This window comes from Lepidochelys kempii, chromosome 6 (assembly GCF_965140265.1).
Source record: "Lepidochelys kempii isolate rLepKem1 chromosome 6, rLepKem1.hap2, whole genome shotgun sequence".
In the NCBI taxonomy this organism is placed as follows: domain Eukaryota; kingdom Metazoa; phylum Chordata; order Testudines; family Cheloniidae; genus Lepidochelys; species Lepidochelys kempii.
In genome coordinates, this window is record NC_133261.1 from 53,681,178 (window position 1) to 53,695,936 (window position 14,759).

At 41.4% G+C, this 14,759-nt stretch overlaps 1 protein-coding gene across 9 annotated transcripts in view; it reads right to left on the reverse strand.

Moving 5' to 3' along the window:
- The window catches only part of TRAF6 (TNF receptor associated factor 6), a 36,589-nt gene that overhangs the window by 12,687 nt on the left and 9,143 nt on the right, over positions 1 to 14,759 (reverse strand). For 3 of the 9 annotated variants that reach the window (XR_012159397.1, XR_012159395.1, XR_012159396.1), the window contains exons 1-2: positions 10,159 to 10,475; positions 194 to 344 (exon numbers count right to left, since the gene is read on the reverse strand). Coding sequence is in view for 6 of the 9 variants with exons in the window: in XM_073348009.1 (XP_073204110.1) it covers positions 194 to 344; positions 10,159 to 10,460 (453 nt within the window). In the remaining 3 variants the exon portion in view is untranslated. Of the gene's footprint in view, positions 1 to 193; positions 345 to 5,726; positions 6,841 to 7,037; positions 7,350 to 10,158; positions 10,488 to 12,051; positions 12,112 to 14,759 lie in introns of those variants that run through there. The other 6 variants (XM_073348004.1, XM_073348005.1, XM_073348008.1 and 3 more) reach the window with 5 other exon arrangements.

Consider the following 14,759-nt stretch of genomic DNA (forward strand, 5'->3'; position numbering starts at 1 on the left):
CTTGGGCTAAGGTAACTAAGATCAGCCACTTATTTCTTTCAATTAGAGAAACAGAACCAGCCTTGATCAAACGAACAGTGGATTTGAAACCACAACCACCAATAAGACGAAGACCATCTACAGAGAGTCATTTTGGAGATTTTTTTAACATTTCAAAATGGGAAACTATTTTTCATTTTTCAATGATCCTTACCTCTAGATGTCTCAGCTCCATCTTTAGAAGACAGCCCTTGTTGGGACATCTCACCTTCAGTGAGAGGATTTCCCGTTTGGCAAAGTTGTCAGGGAAGAGTTGGTTTTCGAGTAGAATTTCATTGTCTACTGGACATTTGTGACCTGCATCTCTACCATAAAAAGAAGAGGATGAGGTGAGATGTACACCCAAGAGGAAAAAATATCCAGCAAATCTCAGACTTCTTTCCCTACCCTTATTTTAAAGTCTTCTCTTACACTAATGAAAATTTCATAATATTCTCATAATAAAGCGTTAAGGCAGTCACTGAAAATAATGTCAGTTACACAGCAACTAGCACAAATTATACCATAAAATATCCTGATAACTAATATTACTAGAATACTACATGTATGTAGGTTTCAAAATAATTCCATTTCTAGCAGCATTCCTTTGGGTTAGAATAGTGTTAAGTTTGCTCAGATCCAGCTGGATGATTGCACTGGTAAGCATTCTGGGAATAAATCTGCAAGGAGGATACAGAAAGGCTAATAATTTAGGTTCCCATTTCTGTAGCCATTTCATTAACAATTCCTATTGAAGTTAATGGGTGTTTGTTCCACACACAAGAGAGATTTGGAATCAGACATTTAAAGAGTTCTGCAACTTTTGTCCCTTCTCCTCTCGCTGTTTTTTTTTTTAATGTGAAAACATACCATTGTTACAAGTAGCAGCCACAATTACCATAATTAAAAATTGAGAAGCAAGTATTTCTATTTTTTCCAGTTTACTTTATATTTGACACTTTTGGTTAGTCAGTTTCCCTGTTACCTCTGTATAATCAGTTAGACTCCTTTATTTTGGGTCTTTCACACAGCAACAGGAATAAGAAAAGCCACCAGTAAGAAGTCTTGAAAAATGTAATGCTCAAGACATAAAAACGAGGAGGGATTTGGGGCAGGTGTATCTGAAGCAATTTTAAGAAAAGAAATTTAAATTGACTCGATTTCAAGTGATGCCCCTTAAAAGTTTAATGTATCATTTTCCTTGTTTTACACTCATATATGCACAGGACATTTAAAAAAAAAAGCCATCATCTAATGCCATTCAAATAGCTATCCACCCATACTGTCCCCCATTCCCCAATTTTTGTCTGGAACAGCAGAGATTACCTGATACCTGTTGCCTTCAGGTGCAAACCAACACATTCATATGGGAATGTGCAAGGTTAAGTAATATAGTTAAACAGAAGAATTCTGAATTGTGGTGCTAATGGCCAATACTGCTAGTGTGAAAAAACGTGGATTAACAATACTCTGAGTGGGTTGTGAGTCAAAAGGCCTTTGCGGTTCAAAGATCATTGGATTTGGGGGGGGGGGGGGGGGAGAGGTAGATAAATAGTGGTGTTCATTTGACAAGGAAATCTTTGGCCAGCACCTACTTTGTTAGCATTACTTCTACAGAAAAGGGAGGTAAGTTTAGACTTTTTATAAAGAGTCCATGACCTTCCTTTTTATGGTTTTGCTTTCAGGAGATGGTTTGCCACAAGAATCTCACTCCTAAACAGAAAAAACAAAGCAGTGGTCTGCAGTTTCAGCTCTCATAGCTCCCCAGTCCAAACATTGCTCTCAGTGTCACAATACATAAACATTCATTCTACTTACAACCAACAACCGGAAGCTGGTTGTTACAGGTATAATGTGGTATAATGTAGTGTAATGCATTACAAACTTCCTGCTTATAATTAAGTTTATAGTTAGCAGTTGGACCACATTAAATAAAAATCAGCAACTTTTCATGGCTAGGGGAATGGGAATTGCCTCAGCTCTAAAATGGGGATAACACCCACGCACCCCTTTACAGTGATGGGATAAGGATTAGCTAATTAATTGGCATTTATATATTACTTTATAGTCATTGTTTACAACAAATATTTTAATGTATTCGTGAATGTGATGCAGTTAAGTGTTTGTGAATGTGACATCAAGACTGGTTAGAGCCAGGCTTAGTGTGGAAAGACGCTATACACACTTCCCACACACACTTCAATATATGCACCCCAGTACCAATTTGCACTGCTTGTTATTCCAGATTGGGGGCTTTCCTGCAGAGACACTGACTTTCTGAGTTCCCTGGGGGTGCTCAACCCCTGGCTCTGCCCCCACTCCACCTCTTCCCCCAAGCCTCCACCCTGCCTCTTCCCGCCCCCTCCCCGGCCTCTGCCTGCTCCCGCTGCTCCTCCTCACCCAATGCCTCCTGCACACTGTTCAACAGATGATCACTGGTGGGTGGGAGGCGCTGAGGCCCACCAGTGGGCAGGAGGTGCTGGGGGGTGGGGAGCGGGAGGAGCTGGGGCCCACCAATGGGCGGGAGGTGCTGTGGGGCGGGGAGGAGCTGATCAGTGGGGCTGCCAGTGGGTGCCGAGTACCCATTATTGTTTTTTTCCATGGGTGCTCTAGCCCCAGAGTACCCACAGATTCAGCGCCTATGCTTTCCTGAACAATGACTGAGAATCATGGTAAGTTGTGCCACAACGAGTGGTTCTTGTGATATGGACAAGAATCTACTAGCAAGTACATTGAGAATATTATATTCACTAGCGATCTAAATCCAAAGCCACAGCACCATCTAGCCTCTAAAAATTGCTCAACAAACCTTTGCATGTCTTAGCAGCTTAACTGAGAAGTGTAATGGTGACTCTGTACATAATTGCTTTATTCTGATTGTATCTTACACATGCCTATCAATGAATATTTAGATTGGGAAAGAGGCAGGAAGCTTACAGGAGGAAGACAGAAAGTGAACTAGCCTAAATAGCCATTGCTACTAGGGAAAGCTCAGTAAGATACTCAATGGCAAAAGTTAATTGGAGAAACCTGAAAAGAAACCTATTTAAAACCTATTTGAAACCTATTTAAGAGAGTAGCCTGTTTAAGATTTTTTTTCTTTTAAGCCCCAGTCACATTCTGGTTGGGTCACAGACTTCCTTGACAATGGTTCTCCTAACACCACAGGCAGGCAGGCCCCTCACCTACAGCAGTAATTGAAACGTTAGGATTTTCAGTGAAGTTACTGAGTTAAAAACATTTTTAAAACTCTTCAGTGTTTTAAATGTCACTGGTAAAAAGTAGAAGCATTGTGTGTATTACACATTCAGATTCCTTGAGGAGTTTTAGATTAGCTTCTAAAGAGATTTTACGACTATTGCTACTATAGCTCCAGACTGGATAATATGGATGGATGCACTGACCAAGGTAGGCATGTCCCTTGAAGTACAGTTCCATATTAAGGATGTGCAAGAACACTTTAATCCTGTGTTCCAGGTGTTTTGTGGATGGGTTCTTGGACAACGTGAGCAATGATGTTGCACTGGAACACCTATAGGCTTGGCAGCTTTGGTTTGCTGAATCCCCTTTGTTATTTTCCCCTTTAAATAAAAACTATATGGCATGACCCCTAGCTTCTACTGCTAGTCAAATATTTGCAAGCCATTTGATTAGTTTTTCCTTTCAGCTGCTGAATGCATTATTTGCAGATATCTTTTTTCCTACTGTGCAGCTCTACAGATTGTTGCAAATTATTAGTCGTTATTTGCTGCTTTTGCTGGCAGTTTTTCAACCAGCTGTAGTGGCTGTTTCAGAGATGGCCTCTCTTTTCCTGTAGTATCACAGCACGTATAATCAGCCAAAGTGCTTCTGCTTATGGTCCCCCAAACTGAAACGGGAGGGAAAGTGGAGGCACAGTGTTTTTCCAGTGAGGGGCATTTGACTATAGAACTCAAGCCACTCATTTCTGTTGGTCCATCAGATGTATCATATATCAAATGTCAGAAAACTCCTCAAGTGCTACGTAAGTTTTGTCCTGATGAGATTATAAGAGACAGAAAACTGGAGTCACATTATATTTTTTAAGTATTATATTGGTGCTTACAGATTGTTTTTGGTTAGCAAATTTTAGAAGTAAAAATAAAAGCTAATAGCTCTAGTGTGGAAACACACACTAACAGTCACCTAAAGAAGCCATTTTCTCTGCTACTGTAGGTCAAATAATCCATCCTAAAGGTGTTTTCTAAGGCTTTACTTACAAAAAAGACAACACTTTCTGAGAAGCAATGTAATTTACTGCGATCCAACCCACATGATGTATTTGTAGCCTACATGATGTAATCTAAAGTTCATTTTTAAAAAGCTTCTAGCCCTGGATGCAGAGATAGTTTTCTAAATGTGAACTAAATGTAACCAAAGCAGTAACATCTTCCCAAGTCTGCAGAAAGCTTGAAACAATGCACTGAGATCTGAACTCCTCTGCCCTTTACTAATTGGATTAGAGTATTAATTCTAAAGCCCAACGATGGCACTTCAGTATCAACATTAACTCAGATGCATGGAAAAGGGAAAAACAGAGATGGGGAAGGACAAGACAGAAGTAGAGATGGCTTAAAGGGGAACAGATTTTCCCACTAATGACTGTGACAATCACATACTGAACAAATAACTAAACAGTTACTACATAAAAGTCAGTTCTTCCATTGATCTCTGTGGGAGCCTCCTGTTGATATCAGTAAACCGTGTACTGTGGAAAGAATGCACCCTGAATTAATACCTTGACTGATGGGCCACAATTAAGCATGGAATTCAGCCCTGTCCTCCAAATGTTTGACACTTGCACTGCAAATCCCCTATTTTCACTATCACTACTCCCCACTCAAACCACACTGCAGAGACAAACTTCAATAGCAATTCACCAGAAAGGGATTACTGATAACACACAAAATATTATGGGGATGATCTGCAGTTTCCCAGATCTAAAAAGATGTGGCACCTCTGTTTGGTATTTACCGAAACAGTCAGTGCTGAAATGAAAGGAGACAGAAGTAGGAATTTCCTTTTCTGTGAAATAAAAGCCTTTTGTTATTAGTACTCTCTTACACGACAAATAGGTGTCGATTTATACTGAGCAACTGCACTGTCGCTGCAAGGAAGAGAAACCAATTCCCATGCACTGTGGTTTAGAATGGAAGTTTCTCCACCTGCCAGTAAATGTGTTTTCTTTTGAACATCTTATTTCCCCTAGTTCCACATTAAGCAATATGATGGCAAGCACCTATTAAGAAACAGAATTTGGGGTACAGTCATTAAGTGGTAGACTACAAAAGCACCTCAAGAGTAGAAGGATTGGAAAACAACACAGTTTTAGGTATGTAAGGATCCCAAAGTAAAGTGAATATGAAGAACATTCTCACTTGGTGAGAGTTTCTGTAATATTTTTATGATTCCTATGCACACCTCAGTTTCAGTATGTATTTTGCATCATTATCTGGGGATACAAAAGGGTTAAACACATGAGGTGTTGGGTCACCTAGCTGTCTGGGGTGGAATGAATGTACTGGCTGAAACGAACCTATATCAATGGAGAATGGAAACACAATGGAAGCCTCAAGGACTAAGCAACTGACACTTATGGGAATCTCTGGCAGGCAGAGCTTGTAAACTCAACGTGGGCTAACAAGCTCTGGATAAGAGTTGGCTTTTGGGACGGGTTCAGCAGCTCTCACCTGGGAATGACCATGAGACAGAGCCACCCAGAGCCAGAAGCAGATTCCACAGCAGCTTGGCCAGATGGAAAGCTGACTTGATCAGAATGGCCTATGTTTTAACCTTTATTTCTCTATGCTAACCTAAGGACTTCCTCATGCTGAGTTCCAGCTGACTAATAAATCCGACTCTGTTTTGAAAGCCTGCCAGATGTCACTGCAAATACTTGCTGAGGTGCACTGGTCCCTGAAGAGTGTAAAATTGTGAGCAGAAGTCTCTCTGTTGGATTCACTGAGCAGAGCTCACAATGTGAAACAGCAGTGCTGAGTCCATGTGGCCTACCCTCAAGAGTGGGACCTCTCGAGGATCTGACACACAGTGGTTCCTCCAAGGTCCTGTTTAAAAGCTGGGACATAGCAGAGCTCTTGTGTATCCGTGACAAAACTCCACTGACAGAAAATTTTAATTAAAAAATTCTGCCTTTTTAATCAGTGAAGATGTTTTTCCTTGAAGTGGTTGGGAGACTAAGGCATTTCTAAAGCTCCATATACACCTTAGTATCTAGGTGATCTGCTTGCAAGATCAACAGATACTACATCCCCTTTGAGTGTTTTGATTTCTTGTGCAAACTTATTCATAAAATCCTAAGATTAGTTTAAGCAGAGGGTATGTGCTGGGGCTACTGCACACAGGAAGTCAGGCAGAAATAGATCCTGGAGTCCTGACTCCCAGTGGACTAGCCTACATTCATGTAAAAGTACTTACAAGCCTGGTATCGAAGACTTGTAAGTTATCCGGGTATGTATTGGATAACAAACTCAGTTCTAGTGTGAATTGTATACTATATATAAATTGCACACAAGAACTACATTAAGAAAATTAAGATTGCAAACTCATGCACCCAAAAGCAAAAGAAGTAAGGCGTAAATTATTGACAGTGAAGGTAATTAACCCTTGGGACAATTTACCAAAGGTCAGGGAGGATTTTCCATCCATCACTGGCAATTTTACAATCAAGACTGGATGTTTTTCTAAAAGCTATGCTCTAGAAATTATTCTGGGGGAAAGTCTATGGTCTAAATTATGCAGGAAGTCAGACTAGATGATCACAACGGTCCCTTCTGGCCTTGGGATCTATGAAAAAAAAGCAAGTATTAGAATTAAGGTTATCTATGCAACTGTGCATTATAAAACAGTCTTTAATTACATGGCCATATAGTCCCCGCTCCCGCACATCCATAAGTCCCTGCCTTATTCAGTGCACAGGACTGTCTGTGCTCATTTAATGAGCAGCTATTCAATATTTCATTTTATACTTGTTTACTGCTCACCATTCAAGTCCTGTTATGAATACAGAATTAAATTCTTCATGGCTTTTCTATGGCTATCATCACTATAGTACGAGTGCTTCACAAACATTAATGCATCTATCTTCATAACAAATCAAAAAGTATCCACTAATTTTGGGTGCCAAGTTTGAAAAGTGACTAGGATCTGATTTTTTCAGAGTACTTGGCACTTTATACATTCAAATACAAATACAACGGACTTCAGTTGCAGCTGCGAGCATTCAATATTCTTGCAAATCAGATCCCAGGGTCTCAAGTCAGGCATCCAGAAAATGAGGAACAGTCAGTGGCCACCTGTGAAAAGTTTGGTTTAAGTAACTTGCCCACTGTCACATAGGAACTCTGGCAGAGATAGCGATAGAATCCAAGTCTCAAGGGCAGCATTCAACTGCCTAAGCCATGAGACCATCCTTTCTCTCCCTGTAATCCCCCGTCCCATTCACTACACACCTTCCAACTTCTACAAGGAGTGAGGCCAGACAACAGCCTCATATTGCAACACAACTGATTAATTCCATGAGCATTGTCTATCCCATGCACAGAATGGGGCAGGGAACCTGCGGGAAAGACAGTATGTGATCATGTAATTAAAGACTGTATCATAATGCGTGCACACGAGGGTGACAAATTAAGGTGGCACAGGCAATCTTAATTCTGGCATTTACTAATTGAGTGCTTGACTTTGCAGACTTAGCATTTTAATGTAGTTTTTATGGATGTTATTTCATAGGTTTTTTTAAAAAACTAAAAAAAACCCCCAATTCTATCAGGTGGAAGCCCACTGATTTTTACATGGGTCATCCAAAAGATACTAACCCTGCTGATTCACAGCAAGGATCTCAGCTACTCACTTTGCTTGGTGGCAGAGAGCAGTAGTAGTTTGTCATCCTCTATGTAGGATGGGCACATTTTGCTAATGGGTTCCTGTGACCAAAAGCACCCCTATGTTCACACCCTATACACTGTGTTCACACCCTACACACCTTGTGAGATATCGTTTGAAAACTAATTACTTGTTGCTCAAGAATATTGTGAAATGTATGTAGCAACATTATATGTAAAGTTATGAATTCCTCCTGTGTGATGGTGTTAGCACATGTTCAAACTCTCACAGCCCTGACTAGGCAAAAGTTGTTACGCAGGTCTATCCTAAACAAAGATATGTAAATTCAGGTAAATACACATTCAAGTAGTAAACAGGGTCCCTGAGCCAGCTAGAAGGGGAAATGGCAGGAGACAAGCATACATAGGGGAGAAGAAAGAGCATGCAGCCACCTTCACCATCAGCCTCAATGTTGCCTTCTTTACTGTTTGAATAAACTTTGCTTTGATGGGTAATCCTCAGAAGAATCCAATTCAAAAGGGTGGCTGGACTACAAAACTGAGGGGCAAAAACACCCCAAGGCATCTCTCCCTATCTCTCTCTTTTACCTAAGATGACAAAGGAACTAGCCCCTGGACTTTGGGGTAGATCCTGACCTGAGAATTTGGTCAGCAATGTTGTTGGGAACATAACGGTAAGGATTTTACCTTGAACCAAGTCTAGCTTGTTAAGTTTTAGCTATCAGAAAGCATTTTATCTTTATTTCTCTTGTAATCATTTCTGACTTTAATACCTCATATTTGTACTCACTTAAAATCTCTCTTTAAAAATAAAACAAAATTTATTTAGCCACAATCTAAACTAATCCAATGTCGTGTTTCAACTGAGCTGTTTGGTAACTTCAGTTAAAGTAGCCATATGTTGACTATTGACCCGTCACATGGGCAACGGACCTCTAATATCTGAACTGTTCAGGAGAGGGCTGTACAGTGCAGAACACAGGTTTTGAGGGAAAATTTTGGACTGGGAGTGTGTTGGGGTCACCCAGCAGGCCGTAACCAAGGCTTCTGGAAGCCAGAGTGTGGCTGGTGTGTTGCTGACTGGCTGCTGGGGTCAGAGTTGCTGCGTCAGGGCTGTACAGACACTCAGCGTGTGACCTGCATGCTGGTAGGCTGTTTCTGAGCAGCCCAGCAAAGCACTGTGAGGCACCCAAGGTTGCAGGGAAAGCAGTGACAACTTCTCATTGGTCTGGACTGTACCCCGGAAGTGAGAGTTCCACAGTTACTAGCTGACAGAGGAATACTGAGACTCAGGAATTCTGAGTTCTATTACAGGTTCTGAGGCAAGTGTATTCTAATAGAGAGACTCCTCTGGCCTACTCCCTGCCCCCAGCCCCAGCCTGCTTTTCTTCCAGTCCTTCCCACCCCCTAGCTCATCATCTAAATCCCTCAATGGCTTTGTCCCAGCCTGTTTTCTCACCACTCCCCCCTTATCACTCTGCATTCCAGGCAGGCAGCATCCTTCTCCTCCTCCTCCCCACTGCCTGGGTACCAGTGTTGGGTGGGAGGGGTCGGGCACTGAAAGCAAAGTAATCTCCCTGCTCAATTGCTGTACCTGGTGTCACAGTGGCCCCTGGCTATAGGAAGGAACTGCAAGTCCTACTCAGCCTCATAGCATGCATAACGCAGATGAAATCAGAGAATTTACTTGCCAAAGAAGTTTCTATTGAGCTCGTACAAACAGATTTTCAGAAGCTCATAACTTGGTCAAAGATGAGCAAATGTTCACAGGGATGGCAAAAAGCACATCCCTGACTCCAGGGTGACCTCTGTGCCAAATTTCAAGTCCCTGCTCCAAGGCAAGGAGGCTCTAGAGCTTCTCAACAAATTCTGGAGCTCATGGCCTAAACATCTTATTTTCCCCCTAACCTTGTTCTGAGAAACAGCTGAATTGTTTTTACTGGAAGTTTCCGAAAACTTCATTCTGAGGCAGACACCAAATATGGAAAATTTCAGCCTGAACAGGTGAAGTCTGGCAAAGATATAAGCAACTAAAAATAGGGTCTTATAATGGGGCAACATTAACTATAGGCATTGCTAACTAGACCATCCGTAATATAGCATCTTTAAAGATGTGCTAAGTCATAACACATTGAAAATATAGCAACAATAAGACATATATAATTTGTCCTCACAAGTTGCACTAAGTTATGTTGCCAGAAAGCTGCTACACTCAGGTCAACATTCTTCCTAAAATCAATTCCCATGAGCACTCCTTTACCTTATTGATTTGACAATGCAGCCTTTGCAAAACCGGTGTCCGCATGGCGTCTGCACTGCTTCCCGTAGAGCCATCAAACAGATTGGACATTCATATTTACTTTCCAGCGGGGGATCAAACTCCACGTCATATCCTTGAGTCTCCTCCGTGAAGGAGTTGGGAAGGTTTCCAGTCCCACTGCTGACAGACACACCTATGCTGTCTTCTTTAGCTCCAGCACTGCACGCACTGGCCATGGCTGCACAGCAGCCAGTCTCCAGATCTCTGGCTCTATAGCTGTTGTCACTCTGTATCAAGCTCATAGTAACTATGAGTACCGAGGAGACGATCTGAAAAAACAAAGATATATTAAATCAAGTATTCTAAAAGCTGGCTTTCCAGGCATTCTCCCTCCAGCACCCAGCCCTTATCTTGGACCTAAAACGGGGGTCACTGGGTCCGGAAATGTAAACCCTTCAGCAGAGTTGTTTCAGCTCATGGACTACCTTTTTATTGCCCTTACTTCCCTTCTATCTCATCTCACAATCTTACAACCTCTGGGGGGGGGGGGGGGGGGAGAGCAGCCTTTAATTTTTTAAACTGCTCTTGCAGTCTGCTCCATCTCTGATTTGCCATGTTATTTCAATCTCAGAAGAAAACGTCTTTTCTCCCTATTAAAAGAGAAAGTCTGCTCTCTCTCTCTAATATTATTTACCCCCATAAAGCCTTCTGAGATAGTTTGTATAAAAATGCTGTACAAAACAGTTTTATTATATGAAGCAATCTCAGCTTCACATTCTGTGCCACTGTAAGTCATATTTGACATTTTTAGGAAAGTAGGATTCATGGTTTAGGTTTCAAATTATTTGATACGAATATTCTGGATGTACATCAATGAAAAAAATAGTACAAGAAACAAAGTAGATGTTCAGCTGCAAATGCGAGTCAAACAATAGTGCAGTGCTGATAAGATTTTTATATCAGCAATAAGATTTTCAATTTAGTCAATCTATAAAACATGAGGTAAGGATCAGGTTTCTTCAGTACGATCTGGAAGGGCTAGACACAAACTAGTCTAAAATGCTTTTCTGCTCTCCTGTACCTCCTCCAATATAGCTGGAAAGATAGCATGAACACAGGAAATGAATCCTATGTACCTGCAGAAGGGAGAATATTGTTAGCAAAGTTAGTTTTTCAAATGCTGCTCTCAAATGTTGAATTCATATAGCAATAAAGCTGATAAAGGCTCTGATAGAATACTTGGAATATTATATTACAGTAAGTGGTTTACAGGTTTAATTCAAAGTGCTAGTTTAATGTACAAACTACTCTATGATTTCAGGTTCAGGCTACTAGAAAACAGCAACCGCACATGCACACACTTCAACCTGGCAACTGGGATCTCCTGGGATGCTCAAGTTAAGAGCCACTGGATTTGTAGGACTAGGATTGCGGGTTCTCAGTAGGCCCTCATTTCTGGAACTCTCCATCACTGCCGAACTCAAAGCCACAAAGTCTAATCTAGCCACTCAGTCAGTTGCCTTAAAAGCTAGGCAAAGCCAAGTTTGCAGGATAGGGTGTGTAGTTCTCAAGTTTGAGACCATCTCCTGTGTGCTTTTATATTTTGTACAGGCGTGCTGACAGGCAGATTCTGAATAATAAGTAATGCTTCTAAAAGGGACTAGTACCAAACCACTTAAGATACAGACAAGATCAACAGTGTGATGGATCTGGAGTTTTCTGTAATAATTTATTAACGTTTGGAATTGACCTGGTTATTGTGATATTTAGTGTATGCATATACTGAGTTAATACTGCTGTGGAATTGTCAGGAAACCACCAAGGAAGGGGAAGGGTGGATCCATACATAGGCTTCTCAGTACACACTTGAGGCACAATGCAAGAGCCATTCACCTTGATGCTCCATTGAGACCCACTGTTGGACTGGTCAGACAGGTTTTTCCAGGTACAAATCAGTACCTGTGAAGGGGGAAGGGAGAAAAATTAGAAGACTCAAGAGGGCTTAAAGAATCACATTCATGGGGACACAGGTTTCTGACCGTATGGCTACATTACAGCTTAAGTCGACATAAATTATGTCGCTCAGTGGTGTGAATTAACCACACCCTGCTTGGAGTGACATAATTTATGCTGATTTAAGCGCCGGTATGAATAGTGCTATGTCTGCGGGAGAGCCACCGTCACTCATGAGGAGAGGGAGGGCTGGAGTAATTAAACTGACTGGACTCTCTCCTGTCACCAGAGAGTTTATAGTGGCTGTAAGCTCTCTAGTGAGGCCATATAGCCTGAGAAACCAAAGTCTGCCGCGTGGGGCCTTCAGGAATTAGACACCTGGCATCCCCTCAGAAGGGTGTTTAGGCTTTAGGTAAGCTAGATACGCATGTAGATCTTTTGTTATTTTAAGATCCTTTCCTCTGAAATACTTTGTTCCTATGGTTAAACAAACAATACTTCTGTTTTAAGAAGGCTGTTTTGGGTCATTAATTCACTGGTCACAGATCCTGAAAGGAAAAACCCAATCAGACCTTCAGGGTAAGAACTAGACTGGTGCCTATTTGAGATAATGAAAGGATCCACCCCAAGAAAAGGGAAGGCATGAGACCTTAGGGGTGCACTCAGAAGAGACGAGGAAACAGACAGGGATGCAGCTAATCCTGTAACTGTGACACACAGGAATTCAAGAAGTCAAGCTGAAAGGAAGAAAAGAAATAGAGTAGGCCTTGTGCTTTCATCACAAGTATGAGTATTCCATCTATTTTATAGAGTAGAATCTGTTAAAGACAGATCTCTTCCTTGTGATCATCATTTTATCCTTCTGGAAAATCCTACTAAAGTAGTACTTAAGGAGAGTAGGATTTTATCCAGTATAATCTTAACAATTCATCATTTATAGCACTTTACAGTATCTACAGGAGTTTGAAGCATTACACTTACTCCTCTCCAATCTGAATTGGATTTCTGTAACCAGAGTAGCTATGAACCATTCAGTCTATGGGGAAAAACATCAGAGTCATCTTAATGGATGAGTCAATGCAACCAATCACCACCCTATTATTGCATAAAAAATCCCTAATTATAAACTAATACTCCTTTCTTATATGGAGCTTTCCATCTGCACACTTCCAAAAGGTTTATAAAAGGTGGCCAACTCTTTTACCTCTGTTTAATGGGGAAACTTCAGGCACAGAGAGGCAATACTTTAAACAAATAAATCAAGTCAGTTTTAAGTGAATTGTGGTGGGGTTCCTTCCAAAACCCAGTGACTTAGGGCACGTCTTCACTAGCATGACCCTAGCATGGCTGTGTAGTCGCAGCAGAGCGCTATAAAAAAAAAAACCCACCTCCATGAGGGGAGTAGCTCCCAGCGCTGGGAGCCACTGTATTTGTGCTGGAAATGGCCCACCTTGATTTTCATACACATTGTAAGGAGAGTGGTCACTTTGGATAAGCTATTACCAGCAGGAGAGTGAGTGTGTGTGTGTGGTTTTTGGAAAAGGGGAGGAGGGGTGAGAAAACCTGGATTTGTGCTGGAAGTGGCTCACCTTGATTATCATACACATTGTAAAGAGAGGTTTCAGAGTAACAGCCGTGTTAGTCTGTATTTGCAAAAAGAAAAGGAGTACTTGTGGCACCTTAGAGACTAACCAATTTATTTGAGCATAAGCTTTCGTAAGCTACAGCTCACTTCACTGGATGCATACTGTGAAGTGAGCTGTAGTTCACGAAAGCTTATGCTCAAATAAATTGGTTAGTCTCTAAGGTGCCACAAATACTCTTTACAATAAGAAAAGGAGAGTTGTCACTTTGGATGGGCTATTATCAGCAGGAGAGTGAGTTTGTCTGTGTGTGTGTGTGGGGGGGGGGGGGCGGAGGGTGAGAAAACCTGGATTTGTGCTGGAAATGGCCCAACTTCATTATCATACACATTGTAAGGAGAGTGATCACTTTAGATAAGCTATTACCAGCAGGAGAGTGCGGATTGTTTCATGGTCTCTGTGTATATAATGTCTTTTGCAGTTTCAACGGTATGCATCCGGTGAAGTGAGCTGTAGCTCACGAAAGCTTATGCTCAAATAAATTGGTTAGTCTCTAAGGTGCCACAAGTACTCCTTTTCTTTTTGCGAATACAGACTAACACGGTTGTTACTCTGAAAACTGTCTACACTGCCACTTTGCAGCACTGAAACTTGCAGTACTCAGGGTGTGGGTGTTTTTTCACAACCCGAACAAGAAAGTTGCAGTGCTGGAAAGTGGCAGTGTAGACAAGGCCTGAGTTTTATTTTGTCTTAAAGGGAAGTCCCTCCCCACATGTTCTTACAAAAACTGAGAGACGTTGCTAAATCTTTAAGTTTACAGTGTTGCTGCGGTTGAATAGCTGAAAATATAACAATTACTTAGCCCTAATTTTAAATAATTCCTTCATGTGATTTAAAAAAAACTGAGATCTTTTATACTTTGTGTTTGCATCTGTCTCCTCCTCCTCCAATACTGCACCCGTACTGCTACTCCTGCACAATAGCAGTACTGGAGCAGCATACCAGAGGGAGACAGACATAAACCTCATCTCTTTCACTGTGGGATCAGACACTTCTCTGTTGGCT